This window comes from Anticarsia gemmatalis, chromosome 29 (genome assembly GCF_050436995.1).
Source record: "Anticarsia gemmatalis isolate Benzon Research Colony breed Stoneville strain chromosome 29, ilAntGemm2 primary, whole genome shotgun sequence".
Taxonomy (NCBI): Eukaryota; Metazoa; Arthropoda; class Insecta; order Lepidoptera; family Erebidae; genus Anticarsia; species Anticarsia gemmatalis.
In genome coordinates this window covers 147,084-171,169 of record NC_134773.1, presented here as the reverse complement: position 1 = coordinate 171,169, position 24,086 = coordinate 147,084, and the positions used below count along the sequence as shown (strand labels likewise).

General features: G+C 41.2%; 1 protein-coding gene across 2 annotated transcripts in view; it reads right to left on the bottom strand.

Annotated features, from left to right (window-relative positions):
• The window catches only part of Lrrk (Leucine-rich repeat kinase), a 67,911-nt gene that overhangs the window by 14,819 nt on the left and 29,006 nt on the right, over positions 1-24,086 (bottom strand). For both annotated transcript variants that reach the window (XM_076133465.1, XM_076133466.1), the window contains exons 12-41: positions 22,710-22,870; positions 22,179-22,334; positions 21,286-21,433; positions 20,598-20,771; positions 19,961-20,074; positions 19,499-19,605; positions 18,807-18,995; positions 18,349-18,439; positions 17,613-17,786; positions 16,743-16,847; positions 16,048-16,189; positions 14,993-15,195; positions 14,324-14,398; positions 13,737-13,885; positions 12,850-12,957; positions 11,803-11,872; positions 10,965-11,081; positions 10,359-10,437; positions 9,188-9,312; positions 8,426-8,513; positions 6,464-6,586; positions 5,840-6,021; positions 5,376-5,493; positions 4,385-4,563; positions 3,813-4,000; positions 3,175-3,304; positions 2,636-2,735; positions 1,743-1,882; positions 1,091-1,196; positions 240-415 (exon numbers count right to left, since the gene is read on the bottom strand). In XM_076133465.1, coding sequence (XP_075989580.1) covers positions 240-415; positions 1,091-1,196; positions 1,743-1,882; positions 2,636-2,735; positions 3,175-3,304; positions 3,813-4,000; positions 4,385-4,563; positions 5,376-5,493; positions 5,840-6,021; positions 6,464-6,586; positions 8,426-8,513; positions 9,188-9,312; positions 10,359-10,437; positions 10,965-11,081; positions 11,803-11,872; positions 12,850-12,957; positions 13,737-13,885; positions 14,324-14,398; positions 14,993-15,195; positions 16,048-16,189; positions 16,743-16,847; positions 17,613-17,786; positions 18,349-18,439; positions 18,807-18,995; positions 19,499-19,605; positions 19,961-20,074; positions 20,598-20,771; positions 21,286-21,433; positions 22,179-22,334; positions 22,710-22,870 — 4,017 coding nt within the window. The remainder of the gene's footprint in view (positions 1-239; positions 416-1,090; positions 1,197-1,742; positions 1,883-2,635; positions 2,736-3,174; positions 3,305-3,812; positions 4,001-4,384; positions 4,564-5,375; positions 5,494-5,839; positions 6,022-6,463; positions 6,587-8,425; positions 8,514-9,187; positions 9,313-10,358; positions 10,438-10,964; positions 11,082-11,802; positions 11,873-12,849; positions 12,958-13,736; positions 13,886-14,323; positions 14,399-14,992; positions 15,196-16,047; positions 16,190-16,742; positions 16,848-17,612; positions 17,787-18,348; positions 18,440-18,806; positions 18,996-19,498; positions 19,606-19,960; positions 20,075-20,597; positions 20,772-21,285; positions 21,434-22,178; positions 22,335-22,709; positions 22,871-24,086) is intronic.

Below are 24,086 nucleotides of genomic sequence, written 5' to 3'. Positions count from 1 at the left end.
ACCTCCCTCGCTGGCCAAGTGCGGGAGGCAACTTTGCATGTCCTCAAGAAAAACGTTATACAATATGCATTACGATGTTTTCCTTCACCGTTGGAACAAGTGATCATTATTTCTGACATATACATAAGGAAAAGCCATTGGTGTTTTACCTCGGGCTCGAACTATCGACCACTAGCGTTGACACTGGTCTACACATCTTACTACAGTTATATTATTGAAACCAGTTCCTAGTTACTCACAGTATCAGGTGCAATATGCCTCAGCTCGACCTCGTCATGTCTCCCGCAGTGCAGGCGGCGAGCGCGCCCGGTACACGCGCATAGTATGCACTGCTCCACCGTCCAGGCCGTCGCCACCGAGTAGGGGGGGCTTGGGTCATTCGTCACCCCCTCCACTGAACCCAGGCGGGACGACGCTGGAAGAAATAGGGGGTGAATTGAGCTTCTTTAGGGGTAAAATAGAGGAAATAATAATTATTTTAGTCGGATCGACTTAACCTTAAACAATATTCTTATACATTTTATTAACAACTAGCTGACCCGTGCAACTTCACTTGCGTCACATAAGAGTTTTTCCCCGTTTTTGGAACATTTTTTACTGGTACTCTGCTCCTACTGGTCGTAGCGTGATGATATATAGCCTATAACCTTCCTCGATAAATGGGCTATCTAACACTGAAAGAATTTTTCAAATAGGATCAGTAGTTTCTGAGATTAGCGCGTTCAAACAAACAAACAAACAAACTCTTCAGCTTTATAATATTAGTATAGATGTAGTGTTTGATTCTTTTTTATTTTCTGTAGATCCGTTTGCCCATCAGCAAAGGCCTCCTCCAATATTTTCAATTCTACTCTTTCCTGTGCTACTCTGTTCCTCATCACTTCTGCCACTTCCCTAATATCATCATCACATTTTCTGTGGTCTGCCTGGCAGACTTCAAAATAGGGGGAATGGTTTAGATAAAATCTGTGCCTCTAGTAAAAAGGTCAAATTAGTTATGACATTATTTAAAATAATAATAATAAATAATAATTGTTCTTGTGTCGCGGGGACGTTTACAAACATACAAACAACGGTACAGTTGTCTTACCATTGGATTCGGCTCCCACGCCGCTGTCTCCGTCTGAAGCTCGTGACTCCTCGGACAGGCGGAGACGACGAGGTTCCGCCGCGCCTAGCTCTAGGCGACGGAATGCCTAGGTGTCAAATAATAGTCTAGATTAAAATATATGTATTGTACAGTGATAAGTATGCATGATAGAATTAAATATGATTTTGGAGATTACAATTCTTACAAGTTAGTTACATGTATGAATTTTTCTTTAAACGAAATATTATTTTTCTAGTTAGTATCGTTGTTATCAATTATCATTAGTATTCAATGAAACTGACCGCTGGATTACCGGCTGGGACAATATTATTTATATCAATTATCAGTATATATTTTACTGAAAAAAATAAGTATATTTGTATATTATCGAAACTTTATTTAAGAATTAAAATATCTTGTAAATGTGTTCATAATTTTGGTTAAAACAGCCTAAGGGATTTAGGTAAAACAGTTTTTTTTTTCGAACAAGAATTCAGGCTGTTATATTCATTCAATTATAGAATCCCTTAATAAAATAATTAACAACAGAATAAGAATAAAAAACCCATAAAACATTGGAAATATTCATATCTTTCCTAACCATTTTTGCATAAGTATTTAAACAATTCAATCATTATTTGATCGTACATACCTGTGCGAGATGTTCATGTTCTGGGGGGTGACTGGGGGGCGGGGCGTGTCCGGGGGGCGAGGAGTTGCGCAGACACTCGGGGCACGGCACCAGCCGCGTGATCAGACATCTGCCTTCTGATGTGTGCACGAAACGGGTACCTGACGGGAACAATTAATAAAATAAATAAATTTAACCCATTACTGTCCAACTGCTGGGTAAGGGTCTCCTCCGTTATTGAGGGAGGGGTTAGGCCTTGTGTCTACCACGCTGGCCAAGTGCGGGTTGGACACTTTGCATACCTTCAAGAACTAAAGTTCTAAAGAATGTTGAATGTTGCATCACGATGTTTTCCTCCAACGTTAGTGCTTCACCGGAGCAAGTGATAATTATTTCTAATACACACATAACTTCCAAAAGTCATTGGTGTGTTGCCTCGGGTTCGAACCTGCGACCACTTGCGTGGGAGGTATCAACTTATACCACTCGGCTAGCACTGCTCTATATAAATATAGATTAATAAAAGTTTATTTTTTGAGAAACGTGGTACTTTTTCGTCAAATGATTTCAAGTTTAAAGTTATGTTTTACTGTAATTTCTGTACAAAGAAAACTTTCTTACCTAATCTACGTTTTCAACAAAATCCGTTGTATTTCCAAATTGTGTAGTTAACAACGTGATTATACATAGAAATATTGTCCGAAAATAATCACGCTTATAGCCACTTTAACTAAGTTATTTATAAATTAAAAGTGTCTCTTTAACAAAACTCTAAACTTTCCTCTAAAACATAAAATCTAATTTAATCGAAAAGTAACCTAATATTGGCTAAAAAAGTCTTGAACAATACGAATATTATTTTAGGCTCTACCCAATTCAAATGAAGCATTATTACGTAACTACGAGACACTCACCAAGTGACGGGTACCAGTCTTCAAGCAGCAGGTCCACGTGGTCTGACATCAACGCCAACACTTTAGCTAACGTCTCCGGGTTCGGTTCCAGGCTGATGCTCTATAACAACATACATAATTGTTGACTAGAATTCTTAATTGAACAAACAATTTAGTAATTGCATTTTATTATAAAAAACAGAATTTAACCCATTAATGTTCTACTGCTGGGCAAGGGTCAAGGGTCTTCTCCCGTGATGAGGAAGAGGTTAGACCTTGAGTCCACCACGCTGGCCAAGTGCGGGTTGGGGACTTAGCATTACCTTCAAGAACTGTTCTAAGTAACAGTCAGGATGCATCACAATGTTTTCCTTCACCGTTATAGCAAGTGACAATTATTTCTAATACACACATTACTTCGAAAAAGTCATTGGTGTGGATTCAAAACTGCGACCACTTGCGCGGGAAACTTAAACCACTCGGCTATTACTTACACATAACTTTTCAACCGCGTTTAAGACCCGTAGCATAATAATATTAAGTACTTAGTTGGTTGGTACCTGGTAGCCTGCTATAGGCAGTCCATCATCACGGCGCAGCACGGCCACCTGCGCCGGCAGCAGTATCTCTATACACGCGGACGACTGCACGTCCAGCTCGCACCACGCGCCTTCCTGACGCACCCTGAACCTGGGGAGTAAAAGAAACAATAGGATTATCGACTACCAGGCGCCCATAGCCACTTGCGCTCACCGGTCGGTAAACGATCTGTGGGTTAAGCAACCCTTGGCCCGGTCATTCCATAGATCGGTGACCGCATAGTGGTATTTGAGCTGGGCGACTCCGTGCTTCGGAGGGCACGTTAAAAGTCGGTCCCGGCTGTTGTCTACTAAGATAACAGTCGTTGTCAAAGGCATACGGGCGGCTTGAACAACTTTGACACTAGGTTGACCACTAGCCATACGATGAGCAAGTGGGAGAGAGTACCATACTGACCTTGCAAAACTACTACCTACTAAGACACTTACATCATCATCAGTCTAGCCTTCCTTCCAACTAGGTTGTAGTCAGCTTTCAGTCTCACCAGATGCAGCTGAATAACAGTATTTTACATGCAGCGACTGTTTGTCTGACCTATGGTACTATTACTATGGTATATATTTTTCGATGGTCGAAAGGTTCATTTTGTATAACTAACCTAACATTCTGATAAGCATGTTCCCCCTCGTCCTCGTCCACGCTCGGCAGCAGGGGGTCTCTCTTGGGAGGCAGGTGGCGCAGCTGCAGCAGTTCCAGCTGTCCACAGCACACCTTCAGACCGTACTGCCACAGCTTCCAGCCCCAGGAGAGTTCCAGGGCTTTGGAGAGAGTGTCTTCTGACTCCAACTGGAAGAACATTATTGTGACTGGTTGTTGGCCATGGCCAGTTTTGTTCAAACCGACCGTGACACAGACGTGACATTGACCAATGTTTGGTTTTATTTAAACGGATCGATGTTTGACCATAGTGTCCAATTTTATGGAATTCACTTTAATGATTAATTAAGAAAACTATCTAATGATTGGTCTTTATGGCCAGTTGATCTAAAATAGGCTGGTGTGCAGGTCCATTGGCCAATTTATTTGAATCTGTCCCGTTTATCACATAAAGCCATTTCATTTGAAACTATCCTATATGTTGTCTCAATGACCAAAATCCTTAAAACTGACAAGTTTATCATCCGTGGCCAATTTAATAAAAACTGTCCATACGAAAAAATACATATTTACCTCCGGCGGTAATCGATACAGCGCATGTGGTGCCGTACACTCGGCCAACTGAGCATCAGCGAGCAACCGCGCGCACAGCCGGGCCCAGAACCCGCACGGCACATACGACAGGAGCAGCAGCCGGCGCAGCGGCCGCCCCGAACAGCGTCCGAACACTGACAGCGCGGGGGACGAGTCCTCTGGGGGGAGAGGGGGGATGAAATAGATATAGGTATACGTAGAAAGGATATTTTGCATTCGATTTTAAACTCATTATACAACTCTGTATAAAGGCGGACTTAATGCCAGGGGCATTTTCTGCCAGTCTACCAGTGATGCAGAGATTATTGTGATAGTGTTTAAATGGAGAGTTGTAAAGTGAGTTGAGTGTAAATAAATAATTATATTAAATAGCTGACTCGTGCAACTTCGCTTGCGTCACATAAGAGAGAATGGGTCTTAATTTTCCCCGTTTTTGTTACATTTTTTACTAGTAGTCTGGTCGTAGCGTGGTGGTATATAGCCTATAACCTTCCTCAATAAATAGGCTATACAACAGTAAAAGAATTCTTCAAATCGGACCAGTAGTTCCTGAAATTAGCGCGTTCAAACAAACCAACTCTTCAGCTTTATAATATTAGTATAGACTAGCTGACCCGCGCAACTTCGCTTGCGTTACAAAATAAGCGTTAAAAAATTTCCCCTTTTTTGTAACATTTTTCTCTGGTACTCTGTACATTTTGGTCGTAGCGTGATGTTATATAGTCTATAGCCTTCTTCGATAAATAAGCTATCCAACAATAAAATAATTCTTCAAATCGGACCAGTAGTTCCTGAGATTAGCGCGTTTAAACAAACAAACTTTTCAGCTTTATAATATTAGTATAGATAAGTACCTATATAAATGAATTTTAAACTGAAAAGACTTAGCTATTTTGCACATGATAGCGTAGACAGAGATTTTAATAGTTGCCACAACATTACAATACTATTATAGTAGATATAAACTTACGAATTAAAGTAGGAGAGTCAGTGCCTCTGTGGTCGGGCACCGGCGCGAGTGCTCCCGGCCACGCGCGCCGAGGAGTGCCGCGCGTGGAGGACGACCACGACCTGGAGCGTACGGGCAGCTGTGGGGGAGAAGATATTATAGATACCACGACTGTTGTATACAAAGTTGTTTAAAATACACCCGCGGGCCGCCATTAACAACGTTAGTGTCTTGTAATATACACTAATATTATAACTTTTCCCTCCGTGGAGCAGTGGTTAGGTTAGTGGTTAGGTAATACTATCCATGGACGTTTGACAGGTTATATAGATAATTCACAACAAGGCTCAGAACAAATACTCGTGCTCATCACACAAAGATTAGTCCCGGGTGGTATTCGAACCCACCACATGTGGCGCTACGGTTATTGCGGTGAGGTGCGCACTTTACATAAGTCACTTGTACACTCGATACTACAAAGATACCTGTGCGGCCGCCGGTTCTTGATAAGGCAGCAGTGGGGGCACGAGCAACAGCCTGGCGTCCCAACACAGAGCCAGCTCGAACTTGTTCAGCAGCGACACCCCCAGCGACGACGCCTCGTCCCCCCGCGCCAGGAGGGGGGACGCCTTGAACACGTGCGCCAGGTCGTCTATTTTCATTATACCTGGGAAAAGACATTTTGTGTATAAATCACATACTTTTTTTCAAGAGATAATTGATAATATTTATTTTCCCACTCTTTTTTGCCAAAGCCAAGCCCGCTTATAAATTAGTTCCTTCCAAGTCAAATACCCCTGTCCCACTCTTGTTTATTAACCCAATTCTAATGAATCTATACTAATATTATAAAGCTGAAGAGTTTGTTTGTTTGAACGCGCTAATCTCAGGAACTACTAGCCCGCCTAGAAATTCTTTCAGTGTTGTTTCCTATTTATCGAGAAACGCTATAGGCTATATATTATCACGCTACGACTAATAGGAGCAGAGTGTTCCTTCAACTCGAATGCTAATGTTAATACGTCGTACCCTTAACAATGTTTCTCTAAACCTTCCCCCCTTCATTTAATTGTCCTCCCACTCAAATAGCTCCTTCTTCCCCTACTCACCATTACTAGCGAAGGGGTTGATTTCTCTAACAGTCACGACGTGAGCGAGTACATCACAGAGCCACTGAGGTTTTAAAAAGTACAGCTCCTTGAGTGTCGCGTCGTCATAGTGGAGGAGTACGCCTGGGGGACAATATAAAAGTTTCACTATTAAATACATATATATAATCACGCCATGTACATGTTGTCATACAGTTTGTCTCATAAAATTATTAGTACTATTATTGGGCAAGGATCTCCTCTAAAATCTTGTACCGGTCTATATTTGAAATATCTAAGTTAATATAATAATATGTATAAGAAGCCCGCCCAAGAATAACCTGGGTTATAAAGGAATAACCTTAATAAGTTACTCACCTAAAACGTTTCCGAAAACCACTCTATCTATCAGTAAAAACCGGTTGAAAATTCGTGCAGTAGAGTTTACTATAATATGTACAGATTATGATATTATATTTAAGGGAACCTGTTGTACCTAGGCCGGTTTTTTAGAAATATATTTTTTATTGTGATTTGACGTGCAGCACACAAATCATATTTGCATATTTTGAAATGTCAATTATAAGGGTACTCACCAAAAAAATATCAGAAATGTATATTCAATATTTACATAATTTTTTTAAATTTAGAAAAAATTGGGAAATGTGGCCAAGGTACAACATACCCTATGTACCTAGGCCAGTAGTACGTTGTACCTAGGACACATTGAAATTTGGGGGTAATTTAAGCAAATTATCAAGTTTTGTTAACTAAAATCATTTTATTTGATTTATTACAGTACACAGTATTATTACAGTATACAGTATTTAACAAAACATTTTAAAAATTCTCAAATGATTAATATTTAGAAATGATCAAAATTAAAATAATATTCATAGCTATTTTTATGCTTTTCAAACAAAATATTTAAACAAAAACAACTAACTTTTTGCCACCGTTTCGTTACATCACATCGCTGTGCCTGCCAAACTCCATATGTGTATTTTGATGTTAAAAAAAAATGAATCTTGTGTCCCAAATAAAAGAAAAAGTTTTCCAAAATCTCACAAAAGACACATGTGGAACTTGGCAGGCGCAGCGACGATATCACTTATTAAAATATAGCAAATCAATATACCTATATAGCATAGCAAATGGAAAACAAAATATTGAAACAATTATCTTTACCTATATATAAATTATTATTTCTCTCTTAAATTTTAATCAGTCATTTGGACTAGCTATTATAAAAACACTATCAATTGTAGATATATTATTCAGCCTTAAGCATTTAGTAGAAATCCCAGTACTTCTGTATCTCTGGAACATAATAAATTTCTCTGTTCTTGTTAACTTTTTGCGGGGTTTTAATTTTTTCGACAATGTCACTCATCGGGTACAGATTTAAATCCTCTTTTTCAGGCCATTTCCAGTTTTTAAGTGATTTTTGCATCGATTTCTGAAATAATAAAGATATTTAATTAGGAATATTATTACGTAAATGTGAAATAATTTAATAAAATATTCTCCTGGCCAAAGTACAGCATCCAGGTTGTACCTTGGCCACTGGCCAAGGTACAGCTGATCGACAGTGACCGAGGTACAACACTACTCCAACTTCACTAAAACGGTGGATTTTATATAGTTTAGAGTTAAGTATCTCGTAAGTTTTTTATTGTGTTGAGACTTGTAAAATCAAAGAACCGATAGCATATAACAGTTAAGTGACTATTAGAAAACTTTTAAAACTATTAGACTTCAAAATATATTAGAAATACTTACTTTTTCACACAAAAAAGTTTCAGCGTCGATAACACCAAACACCGGCTTAATGGCGGTATGCGACTAACTACACATTGAATAGTCTGTAGTGACGTATCGAATACCATAAACAGTAGAATTTAGTATCGCGCGAATATATGAAAACGAGCCCAGTGGCCTAGGTACACATAGTGCCAAGGTACAACAGGTTCCCCTACATACCATTTTCATGTAGGAACATAGTAGCTTGATGTAACTCGGCCGCGTCGCGGAACATGCGATGATTCTTTTGTTGCATGTATTGTGTTACCTAGAACAATAATTTACAGTGTGTTAGTACAATAATATACAGAAGGGTCTAAGCGAAGAGGCTAGAAGTGATAGAGAAGTTATTTATTTATCGTATGGTTAGTGATCAACCTAGTGTCAAAGTTGTTGAAGCCGCCCGAAGGCCTTTGTCATGGCTAAACGACTGTTATCTTAGTAGACAACAACCGGGACCGACTTTTAACGTGCCCTCCGAAGCACGGAGACGCCCAGTTCAAATACCACTATGCGGTCACCCATCTATGGAATGACCACGCCAATGGTTGCTTAACCCACAGATCGTTTACCGACCGGTGAGTACAACTAACCACGCCTTGGTAGAGAAGTAAAGGTGGTTTTAGAATTTTAATTCGCTCTAGGAGTCCCCACTAGCCTTAATAGCTCCCAGCTCCTTTCCCCCCCTAATCCGTTATTGATGTAAGGCTTACACTGCCATGCCTGTATAGTATAGTATTGTATCTGGGGACACGGCAGTACCCCAGCAAGTCGAGCAAAAAAAAGCGGCATGACCATATTTTCTCGAAGCAATTCAGGCCATATTCGACCCCCCTGTAATTTTGTTGTGGATAAAACAAGAAGCCTGAATTTTTAGCAACTCATCGTGTTTAGTCGTGTCGTGCCAGGTCTCATACGATAGTAGTAGTGATAATGTCTTACCAGTCGCCTATACTCGTCATGTCGGAGCACCGGCTCGCGTAGTTCAGCCGCCAGTGACGTCACGCACTCCTCTAGCGAGAGGTACGTCGCCGGGATACGCTGTTCCAACAGCGGCTCCTTACTACCTACGAACAAAATAATAAATAAATATCATTGGACAACTCACACACGGTCATCTGATTACAAACTAAACAGAGCTTGTACTGTAACCAGATAACTGATAAACATACTTATATACTTGTAAATACATACTTATATAGATACATTAACAACCAGGCTCAGAACAGATACTCGTGCTCATCATACAAATATTATCCCGGGTGTGATTCATCATCATCACATGCGGCGCTACGGTTATTGCGTGATATGACAACTTAAACCACTGCGCCAAACATGCAGTTAAGTTAACTAGAACTAGAACTTTCGCATGCAACTACGTCCGCATGAAGAGATTGCTCGTTGTTAAAGGTATCCTATGTGTTAATTTAGGTTATAAACTATCTGTGTATCGAATTTCATTAAAATCCGTTCAGTAGTTTTTTCTTGAAGGAGTAACAAACATGAATCCTTACAAATTTTCGCATTTATAATAATAATGTCCTCCTAGCCGATATACGGCTACGGCGCGGCGGCGGTCAGTTTCATTGAAACTGGCCATCTGTGCAGGACTTTGTTTATAGTGTCCGAGTGTGTGCACAATACACAGGTACACTCTCTATTCCATCACTCTCATAGTTTGGTGGGACGGATAACCGACACGACCAGTGAGAGGTCAGGCGCAGGACCGACGTCTTTACGTGCTCTCCGAGGCACGGAGGTCTTCGACCTCAACTTCCTAACTCCGGGCAATCTCCGAGAAATTCTTAACAGAAAATCTCAGAAAACTTTTTGGCCCGGCCCAGGATTCGAACCCGAGACCTCTCGCACCGCAGTCGCATATACTACCGACCGCGCCACAGAGGCAGTTGAAATAAAATCAGGCCTTGTGCCTAAAAGATAGGCAAAGACCAGAGAACGTCGCTTGGTACGATCCTTACAAACTTCCTAGATAACTCCCGCACTAAGAATTGCTCTTGTGTCGCGGTGACTTTTACAAACATACAAACAATGGACACAAAGTTCGCATTTATAATATTAACAAGATATGTAGTGATGGTAAAGTCAAACTAACCCGGTGGTTTAACACTGAACGCCACGGAATAAATGATGTCAGCTAACAGTCTTATATTGTGACGAGTACTGCACGACACCTGCAAACATACAAACATAGTTATAAATATATATTTAGTATAAAAGTTGACCTTACAAAGGTCAAAGTTGGTTTGAAGTCAAATTTTGAACGATGTTTTCCTTCACCGTTAGAGCAAGTGATAATTATTTGTAATACACAAATAACTTGGATAAGTCATTGGTGTGTTGCCTCGGGTTCGAACCTGCGACCACTACTCGCAAGTCTAGGCCAACAAAAAATTATAGTTGCTATGCAAACCTAGGTCATCAAAAGGTCAATGTCACAGTTACCAAAGGTCAAGGTGAAAATATTAGGTCGGAGAAAAAGTCTTTTCGCATTATAGTATGTATGAACTTGTAATAAAATCTCTTTGGCTTCAATAATCACAAATGAGTACACGGTTCATTAGGTGTCTTTCAGAGAGCTCGTGAGGTACAAAAATATTGGTCTATTTTGTGTAGAGAAAAGATTTTATTACAAGTTCATATATACTATAATGCGAAAAGACTTTTTCCCCGACGTAATATATCAAAATCAGTTCATCACCTCGACGGAGTCCAGTACACGCGGCAGGCCTAGTTTGTCGGCGTCGGGCGCGCCCATGATGGACGAGCGGATCAGACGCTGGAGGCACTCCGGACTCTCGTTCTCCGGGAGATTGCACTATACATACATACAAACATACATAATATAATGCCTGTTATACAGAGGTGTAGTAGACGTGTACGATTAAACCCACGTTTTACTATTTACAATGTTAGTTCCTATGTAATAGGGGGTGAGCCTATTGCCATATTATCCGGGCATAACATCAGATTTCGGAGGAGATTTCTATTGAGGATAAGGATATTTCAAAGGAATTATAAAAATCAATTAGCATTTATTTGAACTCAAGAGATATATGTATGTAGGAGGTATGATCTGTATTTGTCGAGGCGCTCGTGGCTAGTAGCGCTCACCGGTCGGTAAACGATCTGTGGGTTAAGCAAACCTTGGCGCGGTCATTCCATACATAGTACCGTATAGTGGTATTTGAACAGTGCGTCTCCGTGCTTCAGAGGGCACGTAAAAAGTCGTTCTTGTTGTCAATTAAGAGACCTTCAAGTGGCTTGAATAACTTCAACACCACTGGGTTGACCACTAACTTTAAGATAAGAAAACTAAATTGAAATGTTATTGTCCCACTGCTAGGCAAAGGTCTCCTTCGAAATAATAAAAAAATACAAGTAGCTTTCTCGTTTATGAGGTTTCATCCTCAAATTCAGCCTCTTTCAGTTTTTTGTGTAGTTAAGTATTATAATATAATGTTTAATCCTAGATTTTCAAGTATTTCCAAACTAAACCGGGAAAACGTAACGTAAACATTAGTATGATTTTAACTTACACTGGCCACTTGGTCGTAGTGCGTAGCTACCATGATGACGGGCGAGCCCGGCGCGCGAGCTTGTATAGACCTGCACAAAAATATATAATTTAAATCAAATTTTTAACTTGTTTGATTTGATTGACGCTACCATTGCGTCAGGAGGTCGTGGGTTCGATGCCCACACGGAACTAATATTTGTGCGATTCACAAATAGTTGTTTCTGGTCTGGTTGTACTTTGTGTCCGTTGTTTGTATGTTTGTAAATGTCCCCGCGACACAAGAGCAATTGTTAGTGCGGGAGTTGTTTAAGAAGTTTGTAAGGATCGTACCAAGTGACGTTCTCTGGTCTTTGCCTATCTTTTAGGCACAAGGCCTGATTTTATCCATGTACTAGAGGCCGCCCGAGACTTCGTCCGCGTGGAAACCCTTCCCGTGTAAATCCCGATCACTCGGGAACTCCGGGATAAAAAGTAGCCTATGTGTTATTCCGTGTCTTCAGCTACCTACATACCAAATTACATCGTAATCGGTTAAGTAGTATTCGCGTGAAAGAGTAACAAACATCCATACATACATTCTCACAAACTTTCGCATTTATAATAATAAATACACAAATATTTGTGTGATGAGCACGATTATTTGTTCTGAGCCTGGATGATAATTTGTCTATATAAGTATGTATTTAGAAGTATATAAGTATGTTTATCAGTTGTCTGGTTACCACACAAGCTCTGCTTAGTTTGTAATCAGATGACCGTGTGTGAGTTGTCCAAAAATAATTATTTATTTATTTGTGGAGGAACGAGGTGATCATGTTTCTCCAACACAAAGGGAGGATCCTCCGAGCAGGCGAGGTGATCATGCCTGGTGGGCCTAGGCTGCCCGACTGTTGTAGTCGGGAACTTGTATATATAGTCAGTTGCAGTGCAAACTTCGATAGCGCGATTCAGGACTTGTGACGTCAGTCACACTGCGCGTGGTGGTTGGTTGCGCGCTGGTCCCAGTAGATGTCGCTGTATGTAGCGATTCGCTACATATTTTATAATATTAGTAGGATGTCCGTACCTGAGCCACTCCAGTGCGCCGGCCAGTCCCCTCCGTCCGTCGGTCACTCGCCACACGACGAGGTACAGCGACCGACGAGATAGGAAGTACTGGTGAGTGGCGTAGTACCTGTACAGGAAAGAATAGTGTTCTGTCCTGCTCTTGTATGCGAAGTTAGAGAGAGATGGGTGATATAGGAGTGAAATGCGTACACATACTCATATAGATACCTACGTGCATACTTAGAATTATAATATGTGGTAAGTAAGAAAGCTGCGATGAGCTGACGTTGTTTGATTTCGCACTTTACTTTATAAGGAGAAAGAGCTATTAGTCGAATAATAAAAATGGCTGGATCGATTTGGATTATTGTTAATCGACTTCAAAGAAGGAGGTTGTCAATTTGAACGTATTATTTCTGTATTTTGTTTTAAATATGTGTGTGTGGTAACAAGGAAACATAGAGCTTGTCTGTGCAACTGATCGCAAAAAAAAACATGGAAACGTTTCTTTTTAGTACCTTGTACATTATTATATATCTATTCCTGTCTACTGTAAAGTATTTTCGCAAATGTTGGACCAGTTACATTTAAATACATGTTTTAACAAAAGTATCTTAACTTTAATTCTTTCAGAAGTGAATTCCTAAAGATCCGCGTGTTTTATCTAGTTTACCACTACTCATAGATAAATTTACACAATACTAGCTGACCCGGCAAACGTTGTTTTGTCATAAAAATTTAAAAAAAAGTGTCACTTAGGGGCATGAAAAATAGATGTTGGCCTATTCTCAGACCTACTCAATATGCTCACAAAATTTCATGAGAATCGGTCAAGCTGTTTCGGAGAAGTACGGTAACGAAAACTGTGACGCGAGAATTTTATATATTAGATTAAGTTGAACTCACTCATGCTGCCCCCCAAAGTCCCAAGTCCTGAAAGTAACAGGTCCTCGGGTAGAGCGATGCTTCTCATAGACCCAAGTGCCGATGTCCACGCCCACGGTGGACACGTTCCCACGCCGCGACGACTTGTTGCCCATGCGCTTTGCCCAATGCTGGGAAGAGAAGACAATTTTGATGAATAAAAAATGTGCTTGCATGCCTACAATTTGCTTGTTTAATCTATACTAATATGATAAAGCTGAAGAGTTTGTTTGTTTGGTTGTTTGTTCGAACGCGCTAATCTCAGGAACTACTGGTCCGATTTGAAAAATTATTTCAGTGTTAGATAGATTTATCGAGGAAGATTATAGGCTATATATCATCACGCTACTACCAATAGGAGCAGAGTACCAGTGAAAAATGTTACAAAAACGGGGAAATTTTTGACGCTTATGTAACGCAAGCGAAGTTGCGCGGGTCAGCTAGTATATTTATAAAGGGCATGCATAGTTCTAATTTGCAATAGGCCAGCGTGGTGGATTTGAGGTCTAAAGTCTCCTTTGTTCAGGGGGAGACAGTTGCCCAGCAGTGGGATAGTAATGTGTACATACCTCGGTAGGTTTTCTTCTGTGCTGTATAGCTGATTCTTGTCTTAAACACTCGAGTAGACTGGTCTTGCCTATACCCTGCAAATAAAAGGATTTATGTTACTTATAATGACAAAATAACGTAATAAATATGGCAAATCTAGCCCACACCGCCAAAATGTTTGCCCACACTTTGCCCACTCCCCCAAGAAGTTGCCCACGCTTTGCCCGCTCCCTCAAAAAGTTTCCCACACCGTGCCCACCCTACTCAAAAATTTCCCACACATTGTCCACTCTCCCCAAAAGTTGCCCACTCTACAAAATTTTTGCCCACACTTAGCCCACTCACCTGCAATCCCACTAACATCAGCTTCATCCTGGCATAAGGCCGCGCCTCCTGCAGCACACTCTTCAAGTAGCCCACGATGTCCATGCTCTTGTACCGGCCGCACGAGAGCATAGAGCGCAGTGGCTCTTGTAGTGTACAGCTGACCGTGTTGCCCAATTACTAATATGACACCTATTCATGTACCAGCAAGCCTACTTTCACTATAGGGGTCTACTACGCTTTGCTCATTCAACTAAAAAGTTGCCCACACCGTGCCCACTCAACTCAAAAGATGCCCGCACTTTGCCCACACAACTAAAAGTTGCCCGCTCTACAAAATTTTTGCCCACACTTTGCCCACTCACCTGCAATCCCACTAACATCAGCTTCATCCTCGCATAAGGCCGCGCTTCCTGCAGCACACTCTTCAAGTAGCCCACTATGTCCATGCTCTTGTACCGGCCGCAAGACAGCATAGAGCGAAGTGGCTCTTGTAATGTACAGCCGACCGTGTTGAGGTTCCATAGACGGGATAGCAAACCCATTTGTGGGGGGAGTTCTGTTATATCTGGGGGCAGAAAATAAAAATTTCGTTAGAATAAGAGGTCTTGCTTCTTGCTCACTCTTTAGAGACGCTTAATAATTTCAGTGAGATGTAATCAAGTTTCAGTGCTTGCTGTCAAGGTCACACCTAAGGTCAAAATGTCAAAGTTGTCTAAAGTCAAAATGTCAAAGTTGTCTAAAGTCAAAATGTCAAAGTCGTCTAAAGTCAAAGTGTCAAAGTCGTCTAAAGTCAAAGTGTCAAAGTCATCTAAAGTCAAAATGTCAAAGTCGTCTAAAGTCAAAGTGTCAACGTCGTCTAAAGTCAAAGTGTCAAAGCCGTCTAAAGTCAAAATGTCAAAGTCGTCTAAAGTCAAAGTGTCAAAGTCGTCTAAAGTCAAAATGTCAAAGTCGTCTAAAGTCAAAGTGTCGAAGTCGTCTATGTGTCACATCTAATGTCAAAGACATCTAAAGTCAAAATGTCAAAGTCGTCTAAAGTCAAAGTCGTCTAAAGTCAAAATGTCAAAGTCGTCTAAAGTCAAAGTGTCAAAGTCGTCTAAAGTCAAAATGTCAAAGTCGTCTATGTGTCACATCTAATGTCAAAGTCGTCTAAAGTCAAAATGTCAAAGTCGTCTATGTGTCACATCTAATGTCAAAGTCGTCTAAGGTCAAAATGTCAATGTCGTCTATGTGTCACATCTAATGTCAAAATGTCAAAGTTGTCTAAAGTCAAAATGTCAAAGTCATCGATGTGACACATCTAAAGTCAAAAGGTCAAGGTCACTTTAAGGTCACACACCTTTATCCTTATAAGGTAGAGCGCAAATTGGTCGGTAAGTTCTTTATAGCATTCATTAGGTCACATTAAGGTGTACAATACCTTTATTCCCGCTAATATTCAGTACAGACAAGTTGGTGAGCTCGTGTATGGCGGGCGGTACGGCGCGCAGTAAGTTGCAAGATACGTCCAGCATTGACAGTAGGGGGAAGAGCAGGCGACCTTTGAGGGGGGAGCCAGTGTTCTGTGGACGAAAGTTATGAACGAATGAATGAATGAATACTCTTTTTTGTTATAGTCACTGTTATATGCCTGCTATGGACTGCCTCCTACTGTCTGTCGGGAGGTCGTGGGTCCGATTCCCACACGGAACAATTATTTGTGCGATCAACAAATAGTTTTTTTTTGGGTCTGGGTTGTACTTTGTATGTTTGTAAATGTAAGACAAACAAACAGCAAAGTCTCAGTAACTATTACTAGGACGTATCCATTTTTAACCTTTGGGTATGGAACCCTAAAAACGGAATGATGTTTCTGTTGTTTCAGCCACAAATGGTTTACCCACCGGAGATGGCAACTAGCCATGAGCGCAATTATATAGTAAATACTTTTTGTCAACAACGTTAAAGTTTATTGTGTCAGTTGTAGTCTGACAACCTAGTTAAAAGCTCCACACGATCTTAAAAGGAGACACAGCTAATAAGAAGTTTTCCGCCTTATAAGAGACGTTGTCAATTCTTCACACACGATTCTCTACTAAGTTGTTGAACTAAAGTACAAGCTAGGTTAGTACGTACCCATTCGTCTTCGTCATCGTTGGTGGCGTCGTCGTGCGGCGCGGCGATGTAGCCGTCGTCGTCCGTCGTCAGCTGGATGCGAGTCAGCAGGTTGTTCGCCAGGATCTGTGCCAATACACACACATCAATATACATAGCCGCGTCTGTCTGTGTGTTTGTTATAAACTCAAAGTCTATCAAGTTGTACTATAGAACCTAGTGCTGCGGTAGTTTCTTAAATTTTGAGAATCTATCACTTAGGTCAGGCGACGGCAACAGCTGAGTCCGCATAGACCCACCGGACTTAGCCCTGAAGCGTATGTAACAAGTCACCTGGGAGATGGGTGCTCCCAACATACGGATCAGAGACTAATAAATAACCTAGCTATATTCTATATTCATTTTCCTTAATTGACGTTTAGTCTATATCGCTGATTGTTGGCAGCTCCTCGCATGATCAATTATTGTATAAAACTTTTGGCGATTGAAAAGAGTGTGTGTGAGTTTGTTGCTAGCTCTTCTCATAAGACTGTACACTTTCCGAGCTAGTGGTAGATTCAGTAATTGTAACGACTATCATAAGTGTCAATATTTGACCTAAATGAATAAATGATTTGATTTTGATTTTGATGGGAGTCACATACTAACTTGTGGTAGAAGCCTTGTGTCAGTTGTTAACTAGTAACAAAGTATAACCTTAGAACCTTGGTTAGACTCTCCTACTGCTGATATTTGAGGAGTTGGATCTTACCAGTGTCCTCAGCCCCTCTAGCCGCAGGTGTCTCCTCGCGGGACAGGCGGCGCTCAGCAGCTGAGAGCGCACCGACCCCCCGGAGCGAGGTCTGGAGCGAGTGCTGCTCGTCACTGAAGAGTTGGGGGTCATATACTCACCAGTGTCCTCAGCCCCTCTAGCCGCAGGTGCCTCCTCGCGGGACAGGCGGCGCTCAGCAGCTGAGAGCGCACCGACCCCCCGGACCGAGGTCTGGAGCGAGTGCTGCTTGTCACTGAAGAGTTGGGACAGTAGCAGGCCAGGGGGTCTCCTTCTGTAGACCCGAAGCTTTCCACCTGAAAACATAATGTCAATAAAAAAACTTATGTTTAAAATCTCCTGCGCCCTTGAGATGGAACCGTACTTTACAATAACCCCCTCAAAACCAAATTGCTTATTACGCCAACCCCTCCCCTTTATTTTCTTCCTTCATTCATTTAAATTCTCTTCTCTCCTAATATCAAAGCCTCTATCTCTCGACAGAAAGCAACCCCTCTCCTAAATTCAAAGTGCCCCTTTCCTTAAACTTAAGGACCCTCTAAGCCTAAAGTCAGGCCCCCACCACAACTCTTTATTCTGGATAAACGAAGCAATTTAGTTTCAATGGAGTAGTTGACTACTAGTCAAATCTGCCGCTCTTTACGAAATATCAAAAACACTTTTTTGTATAGAAATACAACATAATGACGTCACAGTGTCGTATTTTCGTTGGAATCTATTGAGTATCTCATATGATTCAGTCTATAATAAATTAAATTTCAACATTATTTACAAAAAATATTGAAATAGCTTGAACCGTTTACAAGTACAACTTATTCTATTTTTCGTTAACCCAATCAACTACTATATTTCTCATACCTGCGGTAGACTGGGCCAGCAAGTGATCTCATTGTGACTCAAGTCCAGCTGACGGAGACTCGTCGGGTATGACGTCACGTACGACATTGACCTGAGGGACAAACAAATATGTAGAATTACCTTTTTTTTACACATTTAATTAAATTACAATTACAATACAAGACACATTTTTTGAGTCCACCACGCTGGTCAAGTGCGGGTTGGGGACTTTGCATACCTTTAAGAACTGTTCTAAACAACTCTTAGTCATGCAAGGTTGCATCACGATGTTTTCCTTCACCGTTGGAACAAGTGATAATTATTTATAATTATAATACACACATAATTTCGAAAAGTCATGTGTTTGTGTTGCCTCGGGTTCGAACCTGCGACCACTTGCATAGAGGTATCAACTTATACCACTCGGCTATCACTGCTTCAGTTAGTTATAAAAGGCGTGATTTAATGTTTGTACTTACCTGAGTGAGTTATAAGCCATGTTCAACCTGGTCAAGTTAGGCGCGTTGCAGGCCAGCGCGGCGGGCACGCAGGTAAACTGGTTGTGTGCCAGGTTGAGCGCGGACAGACTGGAGCCCCCCCGGCTGGGGGGACTGATGGCCCCCTCCACCACACCGCGCCATGTGTGCGCGCGACGAGCTTCTGACCAACTGGGGGAGAATAGTACAATATACAATTTTTATCTATCTATCGTATGGTTAGTGGTCAACCTAGTGTCAAAGTTGTTCAGGCCGTCCGAAGGCCTTTGACGTGGCTTAACGACTGTTATCTTAATTGACAACAACCGGGACCGACCTTTTACGTGCCCTCCAAAGCACGGAGACGCCCTGTTTAAATACCACTATGCAGTCACCCATCTACGGAATGACTGCACCAGGGTTTGCTTTACCCACAAATCGTTTACCGACTGGTGAACGCAACTGGCTACGGGAGCCTCGAATATACAAATTGAAATGTTTAATTAACTATTTGACTATGCGAGATATAACATCTCGTCTTGTAAACATTTTACATGAAAATGTATTTTGAGATATTTATATTTTTACTTCTATTAACCTACCCACATGGGGAAAAGGCGTGATATTATACGTATGTATGTATGTACGAACGTATGTATGTATGTATGTATGTATGGATGTATGTATGTACTCACACGGCATGTCCAGCGCGGTTGCCCAGCAGTGGGATAACATCGTCATCATCATCGTCCAGCGTGTCGGACTCACTGCGCTCGATCGACGGACTGCGCGACGATGACTTCTATAACAATAAACAAACATATTAAATTCGTTAGTTACCAAGTTTTTATTATTATTTTATTGGACAACTGCACACACCACACACAGGCATTTGATTCCAAACTAAGCAGAGCTTGGTTACCAAATAACTGATAAACATACTTATATAGATACACTAGCTGACTCACGCACCTTCGCTTGCGTCACATAAGAGAGAATGGGTCATAATTTTCCCCATTTTTGTAACATTTTTTACTGGTATTCTGCTCCTATTGGTCATAGCGTGATGATATACAGATAATTTTTACCAAAATCGAGTGCTTAATATTTTCATACTACTTGTAAAATGTAAGGCTCTATCTATGTATTTAACTTACCGACTGGCTAGCGACGGCGAACTGCGCGCTGTTCAGTGACGGAGACGCACTCAGCTGTGGCGACGTCTCACACGGTGACGACAACTGGGACGGACTCGAACATTCTAACTGACCCTGTGGAAATAGCATGCGTGATACACTTAGTTACTAGGTAATAACAGTGACTTTGCTGTGATTTATTAGTGCCAACTGTTATTGAAGGGTTTGAAATACAGTCAACTTGGGTAACTTTGAATCATTTGGGTAACATTGAACGTGGGAATTTGAAACTTGCTCAAATTCCCATTTTCTATGTTACCCAAATGATTCAAAGTTACCCAGGTTGACTGTATTTCAAAATTAATACATTTATATGAGTGGAAAGGAGATGGTTATGAGCAAAAAAACAAAAATATGTATAATATTTTACTGACTGCGTGGCGCATTGGTTAAGATCGCCGCACCGCTATATTACGTCGGAAGGTCTTGGTTTCGTTTCCCACACGGAACAATTATTTGTCCGATCCACAAATAATTGTCTCGGGTCCAATTGTACTTTGCGTCCCTTGCTTGTTTGTTTGTAAAAGTCCCCGCGACACAAGAGCAAATCTTAGTGTCTTTTTAAAAATAAGTACAAATTAAATAATTAAAAACATACCTCGACCCCAGTAGGCAAGTCTCTCAGATGATTGAGTGCGGCACTCAGGTCCCTGAGTGCTGGCGCCCTCCAGAGGGCTGCGGGGAGGGCACGGAGTTTGTTGTTCGATACGTCTAATGTTGACAGTGAAGGGAGACGGAACAGTGCTGGAGGCAGCTCTTCTAAGCGATTGTCCTGGAAATTAAAACAGTTGGTGATGTCTAAAAGATCTTTGTATGAAAATTGATGAATTGTATGAATGTGAATGATTTATAACTGTTGGGATAGGAGCATGTGGTCTCTTTATTAATAGCAGGATATAATAACATATCCAACCAGTCATAGTACTACGTATTCAAAGATTTATCAAATTGTTTGTTTGTTTGTCGTATGGTTAGTGGTCAACCTAGTGTCAAAGTTGTTCAAGCCGCCCGAAGGCCTTTGACATGGCTTAACGACTATTATCTTAATTGACAACAACCGGGACCGACTGTTTACGTGCCCTCCGGAGCACGGAGACGCTCAGTTCAAATACCACTATGAGGTCACCCATCTATAGAATGATCCAACTCACCAACAAACCAACCTACCGAGCATTCAATCATCCAACGAACCATCCGTCATTAGCAGCAATTAACTAACCGACCATAATCATCCATCCATCCAATCAACCACGCAATATACCTACCTGCAAGTTATTATTACATACCTGTAGGTACAGTTCTTGTAACACAGGTGCAGTGTATAGTTCAGGTCTGATCTTCTTTCTACGACGTCTCTTAGACTCCACCTCGTCTTCTAGAGGATCTTCGGATGTTGGGAGACGCTCCAACTTGTTCTGTGCCGCGTTTAAATATCTGTAGAAATATGACAATATAAATAACTACACTAGTATCGATTGGAATGGAGTATATAAATTTTAGGGTCTCTAGGTTTTTTCCTGCAAACCTAAGAGTTTTAGTTCCTTTATCGAGGAAGGCTATAGGCTATATATCATCACGCTACAACCGATAGGAGCAGAGCACCAGTAAAAAATTTTACAAAAACGAGGAAAACTATGACCTATTCTCTCTTATGTGATAATGTGACGCAAGCGAAGTTGCGCGGGTCAGCTAGTAATAAATAATATTAAGTGGTAAACATACCACAGTCACAGACACCTTCGGGTTGGCAACACCGGTGTGTGTATTTATTTATTTATTTATTGTACTTTTACAATTTACCTTAATCTAGTAACTAGTTTATAATGTACTAGCTGACCCGCGCAACTTCGCTTGCGTCACATAAGAGAGAATGGGTCGAAATGTTCCCCGTTTTTGTAACATTTTTTACTGCTGCTCTGCTCCTTTTGGTTGTAGCGTGATGATATGTAGCCTATAGCCTTCCTCGATAAATGGGCTATCTAACAAAGAAAGAATTTTTCAAATTGGACCAGTAGTTCCTGAGATTAGCGCGTTCAAACAAACAAACAAACAAACTCTTCAGCTTTATAATATTAGTATAGATGTGCATATGCGTGTGAGTGTGGCTGTGTGTGTGCATATGTGTCTTTGTGCATGTGTGTATGTGTGTGTCTGTATATATGTATGTTTGTGTGAGCACCTGAGACTAAGCATAGAGAAGAGCTCAGGCGGCAGTAGTCGCAGCTCGTTGTTGGAGACGTCAAGCCGCGTGATGGCGTGTAGCGCGTGAGCGGCGCCGCCCGCGCTCGCCAGACGCGCGTTCACGCGGAGAGCCGCCGCGCGGATCCACGACATACTGGGGGGTAAACATTGACAGATGTTACTAACAGGTCTTATACTCTTATACCAAAGTAAGAGACGGGTTAAGTCGAGAGTTCAACACACTTAAGGCCTCTCTCAATATAATAAACCTAGCGAAGATAAAAATCGCAAAAAAAAATTACACAAACACCTAAATAGTTGCGTGGTGGAGGGGACTTTGGTGGTAGGAGCCATTTACAAGCCCGGACAGTTGTTAAATGTCATTTTTGTTTGAGGTTAATTGTCTGCAACTTAGGTAGAGACGTTTCAAGATCAGGGGACTTTAAGTGTTAAAAGACTCTTTGGCTGGGGTCTATATTATTTGGTTAACTTTAGTCTCAAGGGAGGTTTTCAGGGCTGTATAACTAACCGTATCTGCGCGATCTGCGCGCGCAGCTCCCGCCAGTTGATCATGACGGGCGCGGTGGGGCACAGCGCGCTGAACGTGAGCGCGCTGTCGCCGCCGCGCTCGCTGAACACTGCCTCCGAGATACAGGACTTGTTCAACTTGTAGTCCGGGTCTTGGTACGCCTGGGGAACAAACAGTTGCATATATTATCACGCCTTGTAGGGAGTTGTCACTGCCTACAAAGAGATGCTAGATGATGAGTGACGAGCGTCGATGATATAATATAAAGATTGCGTTATAACCGAAAGTATAAACAGGTGTAATACACGAACGGTTCGCCATTACCGATGTCAGTGCTCCGCTACCAATGCGTCGGGAGGTCGTGGGTTCGATTCCCATACGGAATAATTATTTGTGCGATCCACAAATAATTGTTTCGGGTCTGGTTGTACTTTGTGTCCGTTGTTTGTATGTTTGTAAAAGTCACCGCGACACAAGAGCAATTCTTAGTGTCTTTCTAAAAAAAATATATATATAATTTTTTTTCTTTATATTTTTGTACAACTCACACACGGTCATTTGATTCCAAACTAAGCAGAGCTTGTACTATGGTAATCAAAAAACTGATAAATATACTTATATACTTCTAAATACATACTGATATAGATAAATTAACATATGGCAATAAGCTCGCCCTCTATTACATGAAACTTATACGGCATAGTAATGGCGTTGGATGTAAAGTATACACCTCTGCCAACAATGAAGAGTATAAAAGACTTATTGGTAATCATATTATCAAAGTTGCAAACTGAGGTGTATAAAATACAGTGTCTTAAATCCTAACAAGCTTACCAAAAACGGCTTGAACAACTTTGATAGAAACCACACAATAGATAGATTGAAAAACAAGCTATATTGTAATAGTAGTGAAAGAACACACAGTTATTTAGCTCACCGTGGTATAAGACCTGATACACTGACAGCACGGCATGTCAGACGATTTTTCGATTTCTGTCTTTCTAAGGTATCCCGAGGCATACCTTATATGGACGCATGTCTACGGATCCTGTGACATTTCGTTTCATTCCGTAACAATGCCTGGCATCTCGTTACAATTCATCATCTAAAGAGCATGCCGAGGCATCCCGTGATAAATTGAGGCGTCTTTTAATATATTAAGGTATTCCGAAGCTCTCGTAAGCATGCCTAAGTTAACTGTATTTTTTGTACCTGTAAGCATTATCTTTCATCTACATAGTTTAAATTAAGCTTAGTGCAAGGACTGCAGCAAGGTATACTTGAAACGATTTTGTTCTTAGTCACTTAAAATCCCTTGCCATGCTGTACCGCCAACGAGCATCAGAGTTAAATCAATAGAAATAGTCAGTGAAAAAT